The sequence below is a fragment of the Lissotriton vulgaris genome, chromosome 10, assembly GCF_964263255.1.
Source record: "Lissotriton vulgaris chromosome 10, aLisVul1.2, whole genome shotgun sequence".
NCBI lineage: Eukaryota > Metazoa > Chordata > Amphibia > Caudata > Salamandridae > Lissotriton > Lissotriton vulgaris.
Genome location: NC_141698.1, coordinates 423,386,346 through 423,404,014, shown reverse-complemented (window position 1 = coordinate 423,404,014; position 17,669 = coordinate 423,386,346). Strand labels below are relative to the sequence as shown.

Sequence of the window (17,669 nt, the reverse complement as noted above, 5' to 3'; positions counted from 1 at the left end):
CTCGGAGGACCACTTGCTTCTCCTGCAAGAAGAAGTCCTGGCTCTGTTCAGAAAGGGTGCAATAGAGGTGGTTCCAGAGCAGGAAAGGGGTCAGGGATTCTACTCCCGGTATTTTCTGATCCCCAAGAAGGATGGCAGACTTCGTCCAATCTTGGATCTCAGTATCTTGAATTTTTACCTGAAGTAGGAGAAGTTCAAGATGCTCACCCATGCACAGGTTCTTCAAGCGCTGCTGGAAGAAGACTGGATGGTGTTGATCGATTTACAGGATGCGTATTTTCATATTCCCATCATGAAGTTGCACAGGAAGTATCTCTGTTTCACGGTTGGGTCGCAACACTACCAGTTTGCGGTCCTTCCGTTTGGTCTTACTACTGCGCCTCGAGTCTACACCAAGGTGATTGCTGTGGTGGCTGCACATCTCAGAAGATCGGGGATACCGGTATTCCCGTATCTGGACGATTGGCTGATCAAAGCAGAATCTCCAGACATAGTGCTCCATCATCTGCAAGAGACAACTCAGTTGTTGCACAGGTTGGGTTTTTCGATAAATGTACTCATATCTCACCTGGTGCCCTCCCAGCGCAACCTGTTCATAGATGCGGTACTGGACACTACTGTGTGTCGTGCATTCCCTCCTCCTCAAAGGATTCACGACATACAGGAAATGATTCCTTTATTTTACAATGCAGCGGTCCTTCCAGTCCTGAAGGTCCTTTGTCTGCTCAGTCTGATGGCTTCTTGCATTCTGTTGGTCAACCATGCACGCTCGCACATGAGGGCACTCCAGTGGTGCCTGGAGAACCAGGCCTTATGGGCCTGGCGGCGCAGGGCACGACTTAAATCTCTGAGTTCACCTGCCTTGTCAGACAGAGACACAAGACCCTCTGTTAGGCGTAGAAAACCAGGTTTATTAGCTGCAGCTAAGCACAGTTGTCCCACAAGTACAGAGTAGGTTGTCAGGAGACTGCCACTTTATTCTGTGGCGCACAATCTTTTATAGCACACATATTTACAACGTATACTCCCAATACATACAAGGCTAGCCAATAGGAAAAGTTGGAAAACAAGCTATCAAGTGTCTCAAAAACACCCTGCTTTCAGACCCTGTGTTCACCCCTCCCCTCAAGTTAATCAGTGCTTGTGCCTACAATCCAATTTGCAGGTGGCAAGACTTACTTGTGTGCCTCAAAAGATAGTTATGTAACAAGAGAATACAAGGAGAGAATAGCGAAGGCCAATCGGATAAGATAAAGTAAGAAAAGAATAGGGGAAGCCAAAAAGTCAGTCGAGACCGGGATCAATCAACCTGGACATGGATTAGTGAACTCTGCCAGACCATGACATCGGTTTCGTAAACAAGGGCAGGGCGCTACTTTTTAACAGACGAGACATGTAGCAGCTGGAAAAGGCAAAACCACTCCGTTCGCCGTGCTGCCTGAGTGAGGGCAACACAAAATGGCGACGGGACACAAAATGGCAGCCAAATACTGGACGAATTCGAAAACCGAAGAACCTCAGACCCTCCTTTTGCCATTACTCAGGCAAAACACAAAGGACTCAAGTTAGTCTGAGTCGATGTCAATGGCCATGAGGTCGTTGAGCTGTTGCTGCAACATCAATTTAATGTTTTCTGTGACACAGGCCTTGGGACACACATGGTGGCACAAAGACTGCAGATGGCAGGGCCACACTGTAAACAAAGACAACAAGAAAAACACAAAATGGCGACGGGACACAAAATGGCGGCCAAATACGGGACGAAGTAGAAAACCGAAGAACCTCATGCCTCCGCAAGCAGTGGTATCAGCACAGCGGAGATCTAAGGGAGTCAGTCAGGATCTCCAGAGAACCTGCGGCGGATCTGTCTTGGTGGAGGGTGGAAGGCAATCTGTCTCAAGGAAAGCCTTTTCAACTATCTCCATCGGTGGCCACGGTGATAACGGATGCCTCCACTCTAGGGTGGGGTGCTCATCGGGGGGGATCTGGAGGTCAAGGGTCTTTGGTCTCCAGAGGAAAGGTTGCTTCACATCAACCTTCTAGAGTTGCGGGCCATACGTTTGGCGCTCAAGGCATTCCTCCCTTCCCTTTGCGGTCAGTCAGTTCAAGTCCTGATGGACAACACGACCGCAGTGTGGTATATCAACAAGCAGAGAGGTGTGGGGTCGCAGTGTCTCCGCAGGGAGGTTCTGCTTCTCTGGTCCTGGACCATCAGATTTGTCTGATGGCAAATCATCTGGCTGGGGTTCTGAACGTAAGTGCACACAGTCTCAGTCGGCAGTTCTCTGCCGACCACGAGTGGAGGTTCCATCCAGAGGTAGTTCGTTATGTCTTTCAGACGTTGGGGACTCCTCAGGTGGACCTGTTTGCCACTCGCGAGAATGCTCCCTGCCCGTTATTCTGCAGTCTCCAGTTTCCAATGCAAGGAGCACTGGGGGACGCGTTTCAGTTGAGTTGGGACTCACAACTCCTTTATGCGTTTCCTTCCATACCCTTGATTCCTCGGGTTCTGAGGAAGATTCGCCAAGACCGGGCCCAAGTTATATTGATCGCCCCGGATTGGTCAAGGAGGGTGTGGTACACAGATCTTCTCCACCTCTCCTCGTGCCCTCCGCTCCGTCTCCCTCACAGGGCAGATCTCCTCTCCCAGATGGAGGGGCAGGTTCTACATCCCCACCTCCAGACCTTACACCTTCATGCCTGGAGATTGAGCGGGGCAACCTGAATTCCTTTTCTCTCCCATACGATGTGGTGGATGTCATATCGGCCAGGCGTGACTCCACTAAGTCCATTTATTCTTATAGATGGTCTAAATTTGTTGCTTGGTGTGGGGAGAAGTCAGGCGACCCTTTAAGGGCTCGTTTGTCCAATATACTTCAATTTGCACTTTCCTTGGCCCAGCAGGGTTTTCCAATGGCAACTATCTAAGGTTATCTATCGGCCTTATCGGCTTTCCTTTGTCTGCCGGACCAGCCCTCTTTGTTTAAATCTCCTATTGTATTACGATTCATTAAGGGTCTTACCAATAAATTTCCTCCAACACCTTTTATTGTGCCTCAGTGGGACTTGAACCTTGTACTTCCATTCTTGATGGGTTCGCCTTTCGAACCTTTACACAAGTGTCCCTTGAGACTTTTGTCTTTTAAGACTATTTTTCTGGTAGCAATTACCTCGGCAAGGAGGGTAAGTGAGCTTCAAGCTCTTAGTTTAAAGCCCCCATTTTTGTCCATTCATGTTGAACGATTGGTTCGGAAGACCAGGGCTGCTTTTCTGCAGAAGGTGGTAACTCCTGTCCATCTGGGGCAGTCAGTTACCCTCCCTACCTTCTATCCTCCCCCTCACCCTTCCAAGGAGGAGGAGAGACTTCATCGCTTGGACCCTAAGAGGGCGGTGAGCTTTTACCTGGACAGAACAAGAGTTCAGGTTGGATGACCAGCTGTTTGTTGGATTTGCTGGCTGCAAGAAGGGGACAGTGGTGCACAAGCGCACGCTCTCGAGATGGATCATACTATGCATCAAGATCTGCTACTCCCTGGCGGGTAAGGAACCTCCAGAGGGTATAAGGGCTCATTCTACTAGAGCAAAGTCTTCAACATTTGCTTTGTTTAGAGGTGTACCTGTTGAGGATATCTGCAGAGCAGCAACTTGGGCCTCCCTCCACACTTTTGCGAAGCATTACTGTGTAGATACCGAGGTGAGGAGGGACGGCCACTTTGCTCGCTCTGTCCTCCAAGATTATCTGGTATAGGAGAGTGGACACCCTCCTCCGGGAGTGGGGACTGCTGTGGGACTCTATTCACAAGGTGAGGAATCCACTGGCAGATGTATCTATCAGAAGAACAAGTTACTTACCTTCGGTAACGCTTTTTCTGGTAGATACAGTATCTGCCTGTGGATGCCTCACTGACCCACCCGCCTCCCCGTTGTCCACTCTTCTATACTTGAGCTTATTGTAATGTAAATATTTATTTGGACAGGATAATGTTCTATTTCAATTGCATTATTGCTTTTGCTTCACACTGTGTGTGTGTTATTTTGATATTTGTGTACTGTGTATACTGTGTATATATCTACTGTCATCGGTCCGTCCGTGTGCCTCGAAGGCACGGAAAAAAGAGCGGAACTGATGTCATCACGCCGGCGTGGGCCTATTATGGTGTCGGTGACGTCAGCGGAGTCGCGCGCGATGCCTTGCCTCTATGACGTCGTCCATGTAGGCGCGAAGCTACAAAAAGAATTTCCGAATGTTGCTGACGCAAGGGGGATATTGGAAAACAAAAAGGAGAGTAAGGAGTTGCGTCCGTAGTCGTCGGACGGGGAATACTCCTGATTCCCTGGTCAAGGTTCGGAAGAACAATGGAGGAGTACTACCCGATGAGGGTAGACAAAAGCCTTCTGTTACCCTCATCGGGTAGTACTCCTCCATTTGTTCTTCCGAGCAAGGGGGATATTCACAAGGTGAGGAATCCACAGGCAGATACTGTATCTACCAAAAAAAGCGTTACCGAAGGTAAGTAACTTGTTTTTCGGCGTGTGCCTTGTCACCATATTGTATACAACATAGAGACGTGAGGATTCTTGCTACTACAATAACGAACGGAAGCTGCAGCATTTATGTGGCTTTTGATTAAATACTTCGTTAGTACACTGCAACCTCGTTACCTTATACCCAGTAACCTTGTCACCACATTATATACCACGTATATATGGGTGGGTTCACGCTAAGGTAATCGCGTATCATAGTTGCAGCGCTCATGTGGCTATTGGTATGTTGAGTGTGTGCGCCTGACAATAGGGGATAATCTGCTGCATGGCTAAACTTATACGGTCCCAAAGGCGAGACCTATTGGCTATGCCAATGCTTGTTCCATGTTTGACATCATGAACACGTCTTGTGCCTCTGTATGATTTTCTTTTGCTTTTTTTCTTGTACACTTTGCAGCTTTCTCTCACTTGCGCTCCTTTTAGTTCTTTTCTCGAATTCTCCTTCTCACACTCTTTATTTATTTTTGCTCCGTCTTAGCGACTTCTGTAAAATCTGACGTTACGCTTTGACACTTTTTTACCTCCTTAGTTTCTCACATGCCCACTTCATTCTTGTTCTCTGTCATTCCCTCTTCCCAGTGTCTCATATTCTCCCTTTACGCCTTCTTGTTTCTGACCCCGGTTATCTCGACTCTTATTGTTCATCTTCCTCGTCTTTCTTTTCATTCTGCATTGAAAATGGTGACCTTTGATCCCCAGCTGAATACGGACATTAAAAAGGCTTTCTCCTTCTCTCTTCAGATACAGCACAAAAATCCCTGCAATGCAGTCAGAGACTGTTCATTATAAGAGGGGCGTCAACCAGCAGTTCTCCTTGCCTGCCTTCAAAATCGACTTCACGGAGTGGAAAGACGATGAGGTAAAGCACTTAATGTCTCCCATCCCAACTTCTCCAACCGCACGGTGAAACCGATCATTACACTCACAGGCATATTTTCAATCACCTACTTACACACACCTACACACCTACACACAAACGCAGTCAGATGCAAACTGACACACATGTGTACAGTCAACCCCGCACACTTACCCTCAAGCCCAAACCCACACAGTCAATTAGTTGTATTAACTGTTATCCATTTAATACAACTGAAGTGGCGCTTGTATGTTTCTTATGATTTTTAGACAGTGATAATTTATAGTTTGTCTTTCAAATATGATTTGGGAGACAGACATTGTAGATATTACTTTGATTCGTGGTCTAATGTGAAAACGGGAGGAGGTTTTTTTTTCGTCAAAACTTTTGCTGAGCCTACATTTAATTTCACACATTGTTTTTTGCAGGAGATAAACCGTGAACAATGTTTTATAAAAGCCCATCAGGCCATAAAGTGAAACCTTCCTATGTACACATTGATTCTTTATTTATTTATGGATATAATATTTTTATTGAAAATGTTTAACTAGGAGTATAAGGTGCAAAAATAATGCACACAGAACTGAACCAATATTTGTGGGCATTTGCTCTGAACAAAATGAAGTGGAGTGAAGATGTAACGGAGCAGTGTATTTTTCTGTCCATTTTCAACAAGGAAACATAATGCCCTTCATACAGCATTCTGACGCGCCTTTCATAGTTTGGAAACAGTGTGATAAAAGGCACAGAATATAGAAGAAACACTTGTATGATGAGGTGTATTGAACACAGAGAGAACATATCAAAGACATTTTGGAGGCTTATGCACATTGATAGGGGTTTCCAGCCCTGTGCTTTCAGGGCTTGGGTCATAGATTCATTTGGTGTTTGTGCGATGTTTTGTTTATGATTTTACTGGTGACTTGTGAGGTCCATTTCGGCCCCATTGTTTTTTTGTGTGTATTGCACAAAATGGTTGCTTTCTTAGTGTTGAGTAGGGGATCCCACTCAGCAGGCACAGCCTTCCTCTGCCCCACCTCCAAAACGTATATATTTGGTGGACAAGGGAGATTTAAGCCCATTCACATCTCAAAAGGGTTTCCCTGCCTAGGTGAAATTCACCTATTCCCCATTTGCTATCTTTCAGTTATCTGTCAGGTCAACTAGGAAATATGCAGGCCTTTTTCTGAGGTCAGTACACATAACGCATTGACCAGCCAGAACTGGGTTTATTGCGGACTTTGTGCCAACAGCCATAACTAGGATGCTTCTCCAGGGTTGGACGTGCCTGCAAATGTTTAAATGTGGCAGACCCTCTTGTTGGCTTTGAAATCCCAACGCCACTCCCTAAGTGGTGTAAATATGACCCTCTCAAGCAGTTCATGGTTCATGTCTGTTGTCCTGAGACTGAAGAGGCCTGCACACCAATGTAGACAGAAGACATTTGAACAGTAGTAGGATTTCTTCTGTATTTCTGCCTGCCATCAAGAGTGGCTCTAAATTTGGGAACGCCTACTAATCACCTTGCTTCTGGGTACCTGGACCAGTAAGAGGACTTAACTGCCGGCAGATAAGCTAAACTGCTCCTGCCAAGAAGAGTGACCAAACCACTAGGAACAATGCCCAGCTGAGCTGACTTGCATGTGGAAAGATTAACAGACCCTGTTTATCCAGGTTCCACAAAGTCCCCACCGGCCAATTGCGCAAGATGGCGTAAGGACATCATCTGGGTTAAGGAGCTGCTACGTTGAAAAGGGTGCACCTACACCGTTGCCTACTCATCCTGTGCTTAAATCCTCTTTTGTTCAACAGTGTAAAGACACCAGGAGACATTCAACCTACCTTCTCTTCCCACTGGCGTAACGAAAACTGAAGGGGGCCTCCCTGTACGGAACTTAGAGGGGGCCCCTCCGAGCTAAACCTGGAGCTCTCCGGCCAGAGGGCAGTGCTGAGGGGGCCTCCTGGAGCTTGGGGGCCTCCTGGAGCTTGGGGGCCCCCCCACAGCGCGGGGGATGCAGGGGCCTGTGTTACGCCCCTTTCTCTTCCACCAGAATAGGGTTAAATTCCAGTGACTTGGGGTGGTTGCCCTGATTCTTTAGCAGTCTGTACCATCTTCCTAGTTTTTGAGTTCCAGAGTATTGCCTTTAAAGCCTTTGTTAAGTCTAACCTTAAACTACTAAAAAACAATGGGGTAACCCAGAAATAATCCGAAGAACCTGTTTAGTTTATGTACACTATTTTGATAAGGTTAAAATGTGTCCACTTAGCAATTTCTCAATATACCAAAACCTTCTAATTCAAGGATGAGGGTAAGTACTTTCCATCATAATATTTTGAACAGTGCTTACCCCATCCTTGAATTATACGGTTTTAGCCTCAAACTAAGCAGATCCCAGATATACTTCTTCCACTAATGACAGAAATTCGTGCCTCCAGACCTTTATGCTCTGTCTTCACTGCAAAATCTTCACCAAGATGGTTAGATTTTAGGGTAGAGGCCCCGCAAGAAAGGCACCCATTTGACATTATAATGAAAGCTGGCTCAATATTTTTGTTAGTCTTTTACAAATTTAGGAACCAGTCAGGCCCTAACTAATCCATGAACTCCGCTTGAATTAATATTGTCTAAAACTGGACATCATGGCTAAACTCCAGGTTCAAGAACAAGATTGAAAGATATTATATTATTTGCATTTTATTACAGCACCTCACAGGGCTTGTGAACAGAGCACCTTGGGACTTAAACAGATTCTGTTTGAACTTTATTGACCATTATACCTACCTGACAGGAGCTAGTCAGGGATCTCCAGGTTCGCACCAATTGTTTCAAATTAGTATTCTTCTTTGAAGATATTCACGAAAGGTTATAAGGTATATAGTGTAAGGATAGGTGTGCAGGTTAATCATTCTGTGTTTTCTGAATTCATATGAACTCCAGGTTTGCCATCTTTTTGACTGAACTAGTTTAATACAACTAGTTTAACTTCACAGTAAAGCAGTGACTGGACAGTGATATAATTTAGCATTATTTGACGTGTCATCTGAATCGGAGTGTCTTTAGTGCCTCTGTCTCGTGGATAAAGACTTGACTGTGTACTCTTTCTACCCTGAGAGTCAACTGCCTAAAAGGAATAGCTAGGTTCTCCCTGAGGTAGCAGTGAGAAATAACAATTCCCCAGATGGGATATTGTCCAGTAACCCACTGCCTTTCGTAGGACCTCAGAAAAGCCCTCAAACAGACCTAATCATCTGGCATGTGGATGGATGTTTAACTTTTGGTGGTTGTACAATGGCTCATTATGGAATATATATAGGTGAATGGAATTGGATGTTAGTCCTCAGTCTGTTGCAGGTGGTGTATTAAACGACTTATAATATGTTTAACAAAACAGATTGCTATCTGTGCTGCTCATTGTAGAGCACCGCCTTTCTTCCCATCTCTAGGGGGATATAGTTAGGCAATTTTCTGCCATAGCGACAAGACACCTATGGGTATTTGCGCACTTTATAAGTTGTTTAAATAGATAAATAAATAATTTCATGTAAAGAAAGCTCTGACTTTGGATGTGGGGCATGGTTTCCTGCAGCCTTCCCCTCCATTTGTAGGAGTGTGCCCATATGCAGGCTTTAGTGAGAATATAGGCATCTGTATTCCTTGTCAGATTGTGAAACGCCTGATGTGATTTGGATGGCTGCATTTATTGGTATTGGATGGGTGTGTGCAGCTGCCTATCTTGTATAGGAGTGCTTATGACTGCAGGCGAAATAAAAGTGCAGGTGGTCACCTGAAATGGTTAAGGAGCTTGCAATACCCTTGATTGGTGTAAATGTTTGGAGCTGCCTCAGTGAGTGTGTGTGGGTGTCTCTACCTTTTTATGGTACCTAACCATGATTGTCCAGGTTGTTTTCCTGACTGGTGAATGCCTCTGTATATGAGGTACGTATATAGCAAAATCTGCCATATCGGACTTTATTTCTATAGGACTCTCTGCGCCAGTAATAGAGGACTTTTGAAAGCTGCGAAGAGGTAGAAAAAAATAGATTCTTTCACTATAGGTGATACCTCTCTCTGTGAGAGAGCAGGCAGCCATCTCTCTTGTGGAAATATGGGTGGCCACTTACCTTGGCTGTAGAGTTGCTGGCCCCTTCTTTTGATGGGATTCCAGGTGAATGAGTCTCTTGATGGTAGTTTTAAATACTGCCTGTTACAAATCTGATTTTTTGTATGCTCATCCAGTAGTTGTCTTTTGCTAAACCCCATATTTTTGCTGGCTTTAGAACTTTGTTTGGCTTAACCCTGCTAACCACTGGTAAAAGTGATTGTGCGCCACGATTTAATGTGCCAGAAATTACATATTCCTAATTGGTATATTTAAGTTACATATGCGTCCCTAGTATATTGTATAAAATGTACACGGGGCTGTCAGTTAAACGTCACTAGTGGACTGCATCTCCCATTGTGCCATCCACTACATTGACATTCTAAAACACAAGCCTACCATTGGAGCTTAACTGTGGCAGATTAAAAACCTCACAATGGCTTGTCAAAATAAACCCTTTTAATGGGTCAAAACAAGCCATTTTGACGGGTCAAAACCTCAATTTTAAATATTAATAAATCGCCGCTATGTTGGCCTTGCAGTCCACATGGCAGGATACATGGCTTGCATTTAAAAGTAAGACATATAGAAATTTAATGATAACATATCTTCACAGTAACTAGCTCATAAATCTATTTTTCACTGTGGCAGGCCTAGCCGTCTTATGCAGAAAACCCGAATACTGATCAAATCCTAAACTGTATCTCTGGAATGGGAATAGTTAAAAAAATAATAAAGCATTTTAATAGTTTTTAATATTCCAGTTCAATATTTAGGTAGAAGTTTCAATACATATTAAGGAAAAGTACCTTTCAGAAATGTATCTTTACCCTACCCAAAATTCATGTAAGCAAAATTTGTATTTGCTCTCTAGTCAACATTTAAATCCGTGTGAAAAGGGTTAAAAGGGCCTCCAAGAGGAAAAACCATTGGCTGACCTGAAATAGCAGAGATGACTTATCTGAACCTGACAGAATATGCTCACTGGGGCTCATAGCATCCTTTTTGACATTACAGTGTCAAACCCAGCTTGAGTGCCAAACCTGCTTGACAGGTTTGCTTGGGTTTTACATATTACATTGGGGGTGCACTTGAAAGGAAGGAAAACAGAATGCCAAAGCCATTCTTGTGTATCCCATGTCTCGTTTGGGAAGGGCCTGTTTTGTCTCACCAGACATCTGTCTCTTAGTTTTTACATATAACACTGGGGCATATTTGGAAGAAAGGCAAACAGGATGCCACAACTTTTCTCATGTATTCTTTGTCTGGTTCCTGGAAAACTCTGCTTTATTTGACCAGATTTCTTTCTCTAGGTTTAATGGTGTCCAGCGACTGACCAAACTGTATTTTAGTGCTAGATGTGTGAGGACACTAGGGATACCATAATACACTTCCTACATAGCCTCCCAGCTTCCCAGCCGTCAGAACCCAGGTTTTGTGTGGCAGAAGACTTTCCCTATCTTGAAAGAAAGTGGGTTGGGTTGTCCCCGGGAACTTTAACCTCATTGGTTAGGGCATGCCTAGGATGGTTCACACCCTATAGCTTGTGCCAGGCATAAATGTTGACATCTCCCTGCAGTAAGAAAGGTTTGGAATCCCTGACTTTTAGAGTAGCAGATTGAAAATGACTGACTGAGTACTTATGAATGTGGTCTAGCTTGAGGGGAATAGTTATCTATACCATAATGCCAAAAGTGAGAATACACACTAGGTAGGATAAGTTACTGAACCACGACTTAATTACCTTGAATTAAGAAACACAATCGAATATAACGGGCAGACAATTTATATGGAGTTATAAAAATGATCATAGAAACAAGTCAAAGTTAAAAACAGTCGACGCAGCGTTTCGGTGCTTTATTTCTCTTGACACCTTCTTCAGGACCTTAAGACATTTGACTCCATTTATTGCAAGCTGCTCAGGTGTTTCAATTCCCTTGAGCTCTTATTATAAAAATGCGATCCTATGTATTCACGGAAGAGCCACCGTCTTTTCTTTATGAGCGAACAGCGGATCTTGTTTTAAAATTATGGCCTCCCTGCTCCTCCGTGAAATCGTCTTCCTGGAAATTAGAATTTTAAAACAAGATCCGCTGTTCGCTCATAAAGAAAAGACTTGGAGAAAGTTCGAGAACCGCATAAATCGAGCATACTCATGAAAGACCCGGCTAACTTCATAATAGGTTTAAAACCATAAGAAGTTCCCCCTTCATTGATGGTGGCTCTTCCGTGAATACATAGGATCTCATTTGTATAATAAGAGCTCAAGGGAATTGAAACACCTGAGCAGCTTGCAATCCTTGTGGTAATCATTCGAAAAGCATCAATTTTAAAATACAGAAATAATGGAGTCAAATGTCTTAAGGTCCTGAAGAAGGTGTCAAGAGAAATAAAGCACCGAAACGCTGCGTCGACTGTTTTTTAACTTTGACTTGTTTGAGATATTTTATTGTATTACCACGTCAGGTGTTTTTTTATTTTGTGATAATGTGTTAGATTGTAACCCATTTGGGAGGTAAATAATAAATTCTATGATCATTTTTATAACTCCATATAAATTGTCTGCCCGTTATATTCGATTGTGTTTCTTAATTCAAGGTAATTAAGTCGTGGTTCAGTAACTTATCCTACCTAGTGTGTATTCTCACTTTTGGCATTATGGTATAGATAACTATTCCCCTCAAGCTATACCACATTTATAAGTACTCAGTCAGTCATTTTCAATCTGCTACTCTAAAAGTCAGGGATTCCAAACCTTTCTTACTGTTACAATCCCCCTCCCTGCTATTAATAACAGGGGAACCTCCTATTTGTTTTTGAATATGACATCTCCCTGCACCCAATCAAGAACTTTCCTAAACCTAAGGAAAAACAGAAGTGAATTGAACTTGCTGCCTGTGATCTTGTGATCTGAGAAGATCCCTTAAGAACAACTGGACCTGCTCTCTTGTACCATGAACAATAAAGTCGACTTAAAGTGTCATAAGGATGACCTCTGGTTTAAGCTACGAGAATAAAAGCTACAAGATGACTTACCTGTAACTGCTCAGCTGATCGGTGGCAACTGGACCTGTGTTGGCCTCTGCCTTGACACCCTACAGGTCTCTAAGTGCCTGATCTGAGGTTCTCAGGAGCTTTTGAAGTGTACTCCAGTGGTTCATGATCATCAACAATCTATTTGATGTTGCATTGAAGGATTTTTCCTAGTTTGTTCCTGGACTATGGAGTGTTTACAATCTAGTGGTGAAGTATGCTTGTAGATTTTCTCTTATTTTCGAAAAGGGGCTTAGTTACTTTGATATTGTAGTCTAGGTGGTTATCTCCCAGTTTTAAAGGGCAGGTGGGATGGAGTAGTGTCTCTGCTTAAGTTTGGACCAAAGTGGTCACCTCAACTCTGTTTCCTTCAAGAAAAAGTGGAATGTCACTTATAATCCAGTGTGCGCATACAGTTTTCTATACAGACTGAGCACTATGCATGGCTTAGCAGTCTCACATGTTTATATGTATGTCTCTTATTTTTATCCTCAGCTGAACTATGACTTGGATCGAGGAGTCTTCCCCGTTGTCATACAGGCTGTTGTGGACGAAGGGGATGGTGAGCAACATTTGTTAATTCTCAGACTAAATTTGAATATTTAGTTTCACAAGTCAGACATTTTCCCAATTTTACGTTTCTGTCGACAAACTGAGTGAAGAGCCAACTTTTGCATTCCCCCGAACTAGTGATGTCTGAGTCAGGAGCAAATGGCTGTGTGAGTGGGTATCTGAGTACCTGTATGGGTGTGTGAGTGACTGTATGGGTGTATACATTGGTGTGTGAATAGATTTGTGGGGGAGTGAGTGGCTGTGTCAAGAGTCTGTATGGGTAACAAAGTGGTTGTGTGAGTGGCTGTATGAGTGAGTGGGTGTGTGATTGGCTCTATGGAGGAGAGAGTGGTTGTGTGATATTTGTATGGATCTGTGAATGGGTATGTGAGTGGTTGTGTGGGCATTTGAGTGGGTGTATGAGAACTTGTTTTGGGTTATGAGGGGGTGTGCGAGTGCTTTTGTGTGGATGATGTCATCAGTGATGTCATTTGAGATGTCATTACTGAGTTGTTGGTGAAGTTATTAGTACACCTAGTACACTAATTAAACGTTTGTTGTAGCTTAGTATATATGTTTAACACTTATAACTTCTTAGAAAACACTTACACTCACTGGATGATGTCATCAGTGGTATCATTTGAGATGCCATTAGTGATGTCAATGACCATGTCATGAGTAATGTATTATGTGAGGTCATAAGCAGTGCATTGTGGTGGCATGAGTTATACTTAACTCAGATAAATATAACTGCAGAATTTCACTGGTTTTGTATGAGAGAAATCTGAGCCCAACTAATTTCTAAGGTTTTTTTAATGTTTCCTAACTATGACATCTCTGTAACCTTTGGTTATTTAAGTGACTTTCTAAGGAGTTTTGAATTTTATTTCCTAACTAACCACTAACTTGTTAATGTTAATTGGGATTTCTATAGCGCATTATCACCACTGGTCTCTAAGCACTTGAAAGAATGCCCAACCTTGGTACCGTAGTAGGAAGTGTGCCCAGGATTGGCCTACATTGTGCCCCAGGCTTCAATAAACAGATGAGTTTTTAGTTTTTTCTTAAATGGGAGTAGAACGGGCTCCTTGCGGAGCTCTGCTGGCATCTCATTCCAAAGTTGAGGAATTAAAGAGGAGAAAGCTCTACCCCCGTGGACAAAGTCAAGAAACGGGGGCAGACCAGCCAGCCGGCATCAGAGGAGCGCAGGGAACGTCCTGGCCTATAATTTTCCAAGCGTTCCTTAATATATGTTGGGGCTTGACCATGGATGGCTTTGTGGGCAATACATAGCCCCTTGAATCTCGTTCTCTGCTTGATCGGAAGGAAATTCAGTTGCTGCAGTAAGGGGGTGTCGTGGGCTCGTCTAGGGAGCCTCACACCAGTCTGGCAGCATCATTCATGACTACCTGAAGTCTAGACAAGAGTTTTCTGAGGAGGCCCACATACAGCAAATTCCCGTAGTCTAGACTGGAGATAATCAATGGCAACACTGCCATACGAAGTGCCGTAAAAGAGAGAAGGGGGGCAAGTTTCCGCAGCAATCTCAATAAGCCCACACATGTGCCTACCACGGTTGTTCCCTGGTGTGACATGGAGAGTTTAGCATCAATTTCAATACCCAGACTCTTTACCACTCGTGAGGGCTCAGGGGAGGAGCCCAGATCTGGTGGCCAGAAGAGATCACTCCAAGGGTTGACATTCGTGGTGACAGCCAAAACCTGTTTTATCGGGATTGATTTTTGAGGTGGTTTGCTGTCATCCAGTTAACTATAAATTTCAAGACATTCTACATCCGTACATGTGCTGCAGGACAGTTGTCAATCTGGATCAGGATTTGGCTGTCGTCCGCGTAGTTAAAGACTTGTGACAGTGAGTGTGTGAGTGAGTGAGTGAGTGAGTGAGTGAGTGAGTGAGTGCATGAGTGTCTCAATAGGTCTGTGAGTGTGTGTTAATGTCAGGATGGGTCTGGAAGTGTGTGTGTCTGTCTGAGGAGGTCTGTGAGTGAGTGCATCAGTCATCGGTGGGGTTTGTGAGTGGGCGCGTGAGTCTCTTAGTGGGTCTGTGAGTAGGTGCGTGAGTGTCTAATTGGGTCTGTGAGTGGGTGCGTGAGTCTCAGAGTGCTCTGTTTTGCCCTCTTCATCTCTGTTTTGCCTTTCCTGATCGTTTTTCTGCTCGGTTTTGCCTTTCCTGCTTGTTTATCTGGCTTCTAATTTGCCTTTTCTGCCCTCTGTTTTGCCCTCTTCTGTAATTGGAAAGTGGGCACACGGCCCCTCTTCTTGGGCTGATCTTAGCCCTGGGGACCCCATCCCCCAGGGCCTGGCCATGTCTCCTGAGTGCCTTGGAGCTCACCCCGGGCACCCAGTGTGCAGCATGGGGAACCTTGGGGAAGACACAAGACCCTGACGGTCCCAGCCGGCTCCCCGTCTCCTGCGCGAGCCTGTTTTGCTGCTCCCTCTGTGCAAGAGCAATCGTTTAATGTCTTCTGCAGGGAAAGAGATGTACCCTCCGCTTCCAGCAGTTGGAGCAGTTTGATCGCTCAAGTCAATGTGTTTTCTTTTGCTTGATGAGAGCTGCCATCTCCCGCCAAGCGAAGGCAAACCGCTATGTCCTGGGGGTGGGCACCACCGGACATAGACGGAGCAGGCCCTGTGGGGTGTTGAACCCCAGGGGCATAATTGCCTCCATCCAGGAGGGGGGCACGGGGCCCCCTCCCTTCCTGTATTTGGCCCCGGGAAGGTGTTGGTCCCCGGGGATTCAGGGCATCCGCGCAACCGCCCCATTAAATTTAACAAAAGCCCCTTGGAGGGGGTGGACCCTGGCTCTCGGAGGGGAAGGGGAGTTGACCACCCCATATTCATTTTAGTTAAAGCCCTAGTGGGTGGTGGTCCCCAGGGCAGGGGGCAGTTTGTGCAGCCCCTCCCCCCATTAAATATAACAAAAGCCCCAGGGAGGTGGTGATCACCGGGGCCCAGTGGGATCCACAATGCCTCCCTGCATTACATTTACTAAAATTCCCAGGGGGCAGCACCATCCCCTATCAATTTTATTTGTGGCCCTTGGTAACTGGTGGTCCCCAGGTACCGGGAGGGTGGGGGTGTGCTGCCCCCCACCCTTGCTTTTAATTTGACATAAGCCCTGGGGCGGTGGTGGTGCCCGGGGCTTATAAATGTCACTTTCACCCCCTCATTTAGTTTAATAAAGAAAGCATGCCCCCGGGACCTGGCACACCCGGGGGCAGATTCAAAACTAGCATGGGAGACCGTGCTTGTTTTTTTCTTCTTCATTTTTGCCATGAATTTGTCGGGATTACACACCAATGCTTTATGTTTTTTTAAAGTGCTTTTTTTCCCTGCCGGGGTCTGTCTGGGCCTCCAAGACCAGAGCTTAAGGGGTCAGGTATTCCTACCCTGCCCCCTTTGCTTTAGAAGATTCCCATAAAAACATGAAAAAAATAGAGTCCCAAGGTGGCTGCCAACACTTCCCAGTTGAAGTTCTGGCAGTCAATCGGGGCTCTGCATATCTGAGCACAAGCTTGTGATTATTCACAAATTAGTTCAGATCATAGATGTACAAATTAGAATTTCCTTAAATTTCTCAAGAACAACTGAATGGATTTATACCAAATAACGTGTGATCTGCAAACCCAAAATCTACCTTTCTACCACACTTATGTGATTCCATCAAGTAGTTCGGGCTGCAGGCGTGTCTAAAGACTGTATGGGAATTTACATAGGAAACACATTGTCCCCCGTTTGATGGATCACTCTGAAACTTTCCATGCAGAACACAATTCATTGGGGCACTTTTTGGGGGGAAAAGTTCATGAAGATGCTTGAAACTGCGCCAAAGTTATAGGCTAGTCAAAAAATGCTTTTCAAAACGAAACATTACCCAGTGTGCAAAAGTGTTTTAGCATTGCAAATGGGAACATGGCAAACTGTCGAACAATTCACGAGGCGCACCTTATATCTACCTACAAATCAGAAGAGTTATAGATATTAGAAACCAGCACAGTTCCTATGGAGACTTCCAACTGCAGATTCCTCAACCTGTGAATTTCCTGTGATGCTGGACTGGATCCAAAAACTTGCTAGCAATTCCCTTGCTTGTTGGCAGGTGGCATCATACGGCATTGTGTCTGATCCCTCCTGCCCCAAATGTGACGTTTAGGCCCTCCTAAATATGCCAGCTTCACCCGATGGTGTTGGTTCCATTCTTCCTGCACTAAATGTAATTTGTGCTCAGCTCTTTGGCACGCCGAAGGACCGCCAAAGGCAAGCCCGAGTGCGCCCGTCCGCGCCGGTACGCCCCGGTACGCCGCCAGACGCCAGACCCCCTGGCCCTATTCAGGCTTCTATCTACTCCAGGGAGGAGTTGCTTGCTGCGCATAATCATTCATCATGTGGCAATCACAGCCTGCACCCAGCCATGCCTCCATTACAGTGTAAGGTATGCGGTTTTAAAGTTGAAGTGACCGATAGGTCTCCATCTAGGTCGACCAGCATTCCACAGATTAATATCTTCAGTTTGAACTGCAGGTCGCTAGTTAAACATCACAGAGACGTTTTTGATCTCCTTCA

The 17,669-nt window shown here is 44.9% G+C and overlaps 1 protein-coding gene across 3 annotated transcripts in view; it reads left to right on the top strand.

The window, feature by feature from the left end:
- The window catches only part of MGRN1 (mahogunin ring finger 1), a 395,304-nt gene that overhangs the window by 99,032 nt on the left and 278,603 nt on the right, over window positions 1–17,669 (top strand). For all 3 annotated transcript variants that reach the window (XM_086941276.1, XM_086941277.1, XM_086941278.1), the window contains exons 6-7: window positions 5,287–5,404; window positions 13,030–13,096. In XM_086941276.1, the coding sequence (XP_086797402.1) occupies window positions 5,287–5,404; window positions 13,030–13,096 (185 nt within the window). The remainder of the gene's footprint in view (window positions 1–5,286; window positions 5,405–13,029; window positions 13,097–17,669) is intronic.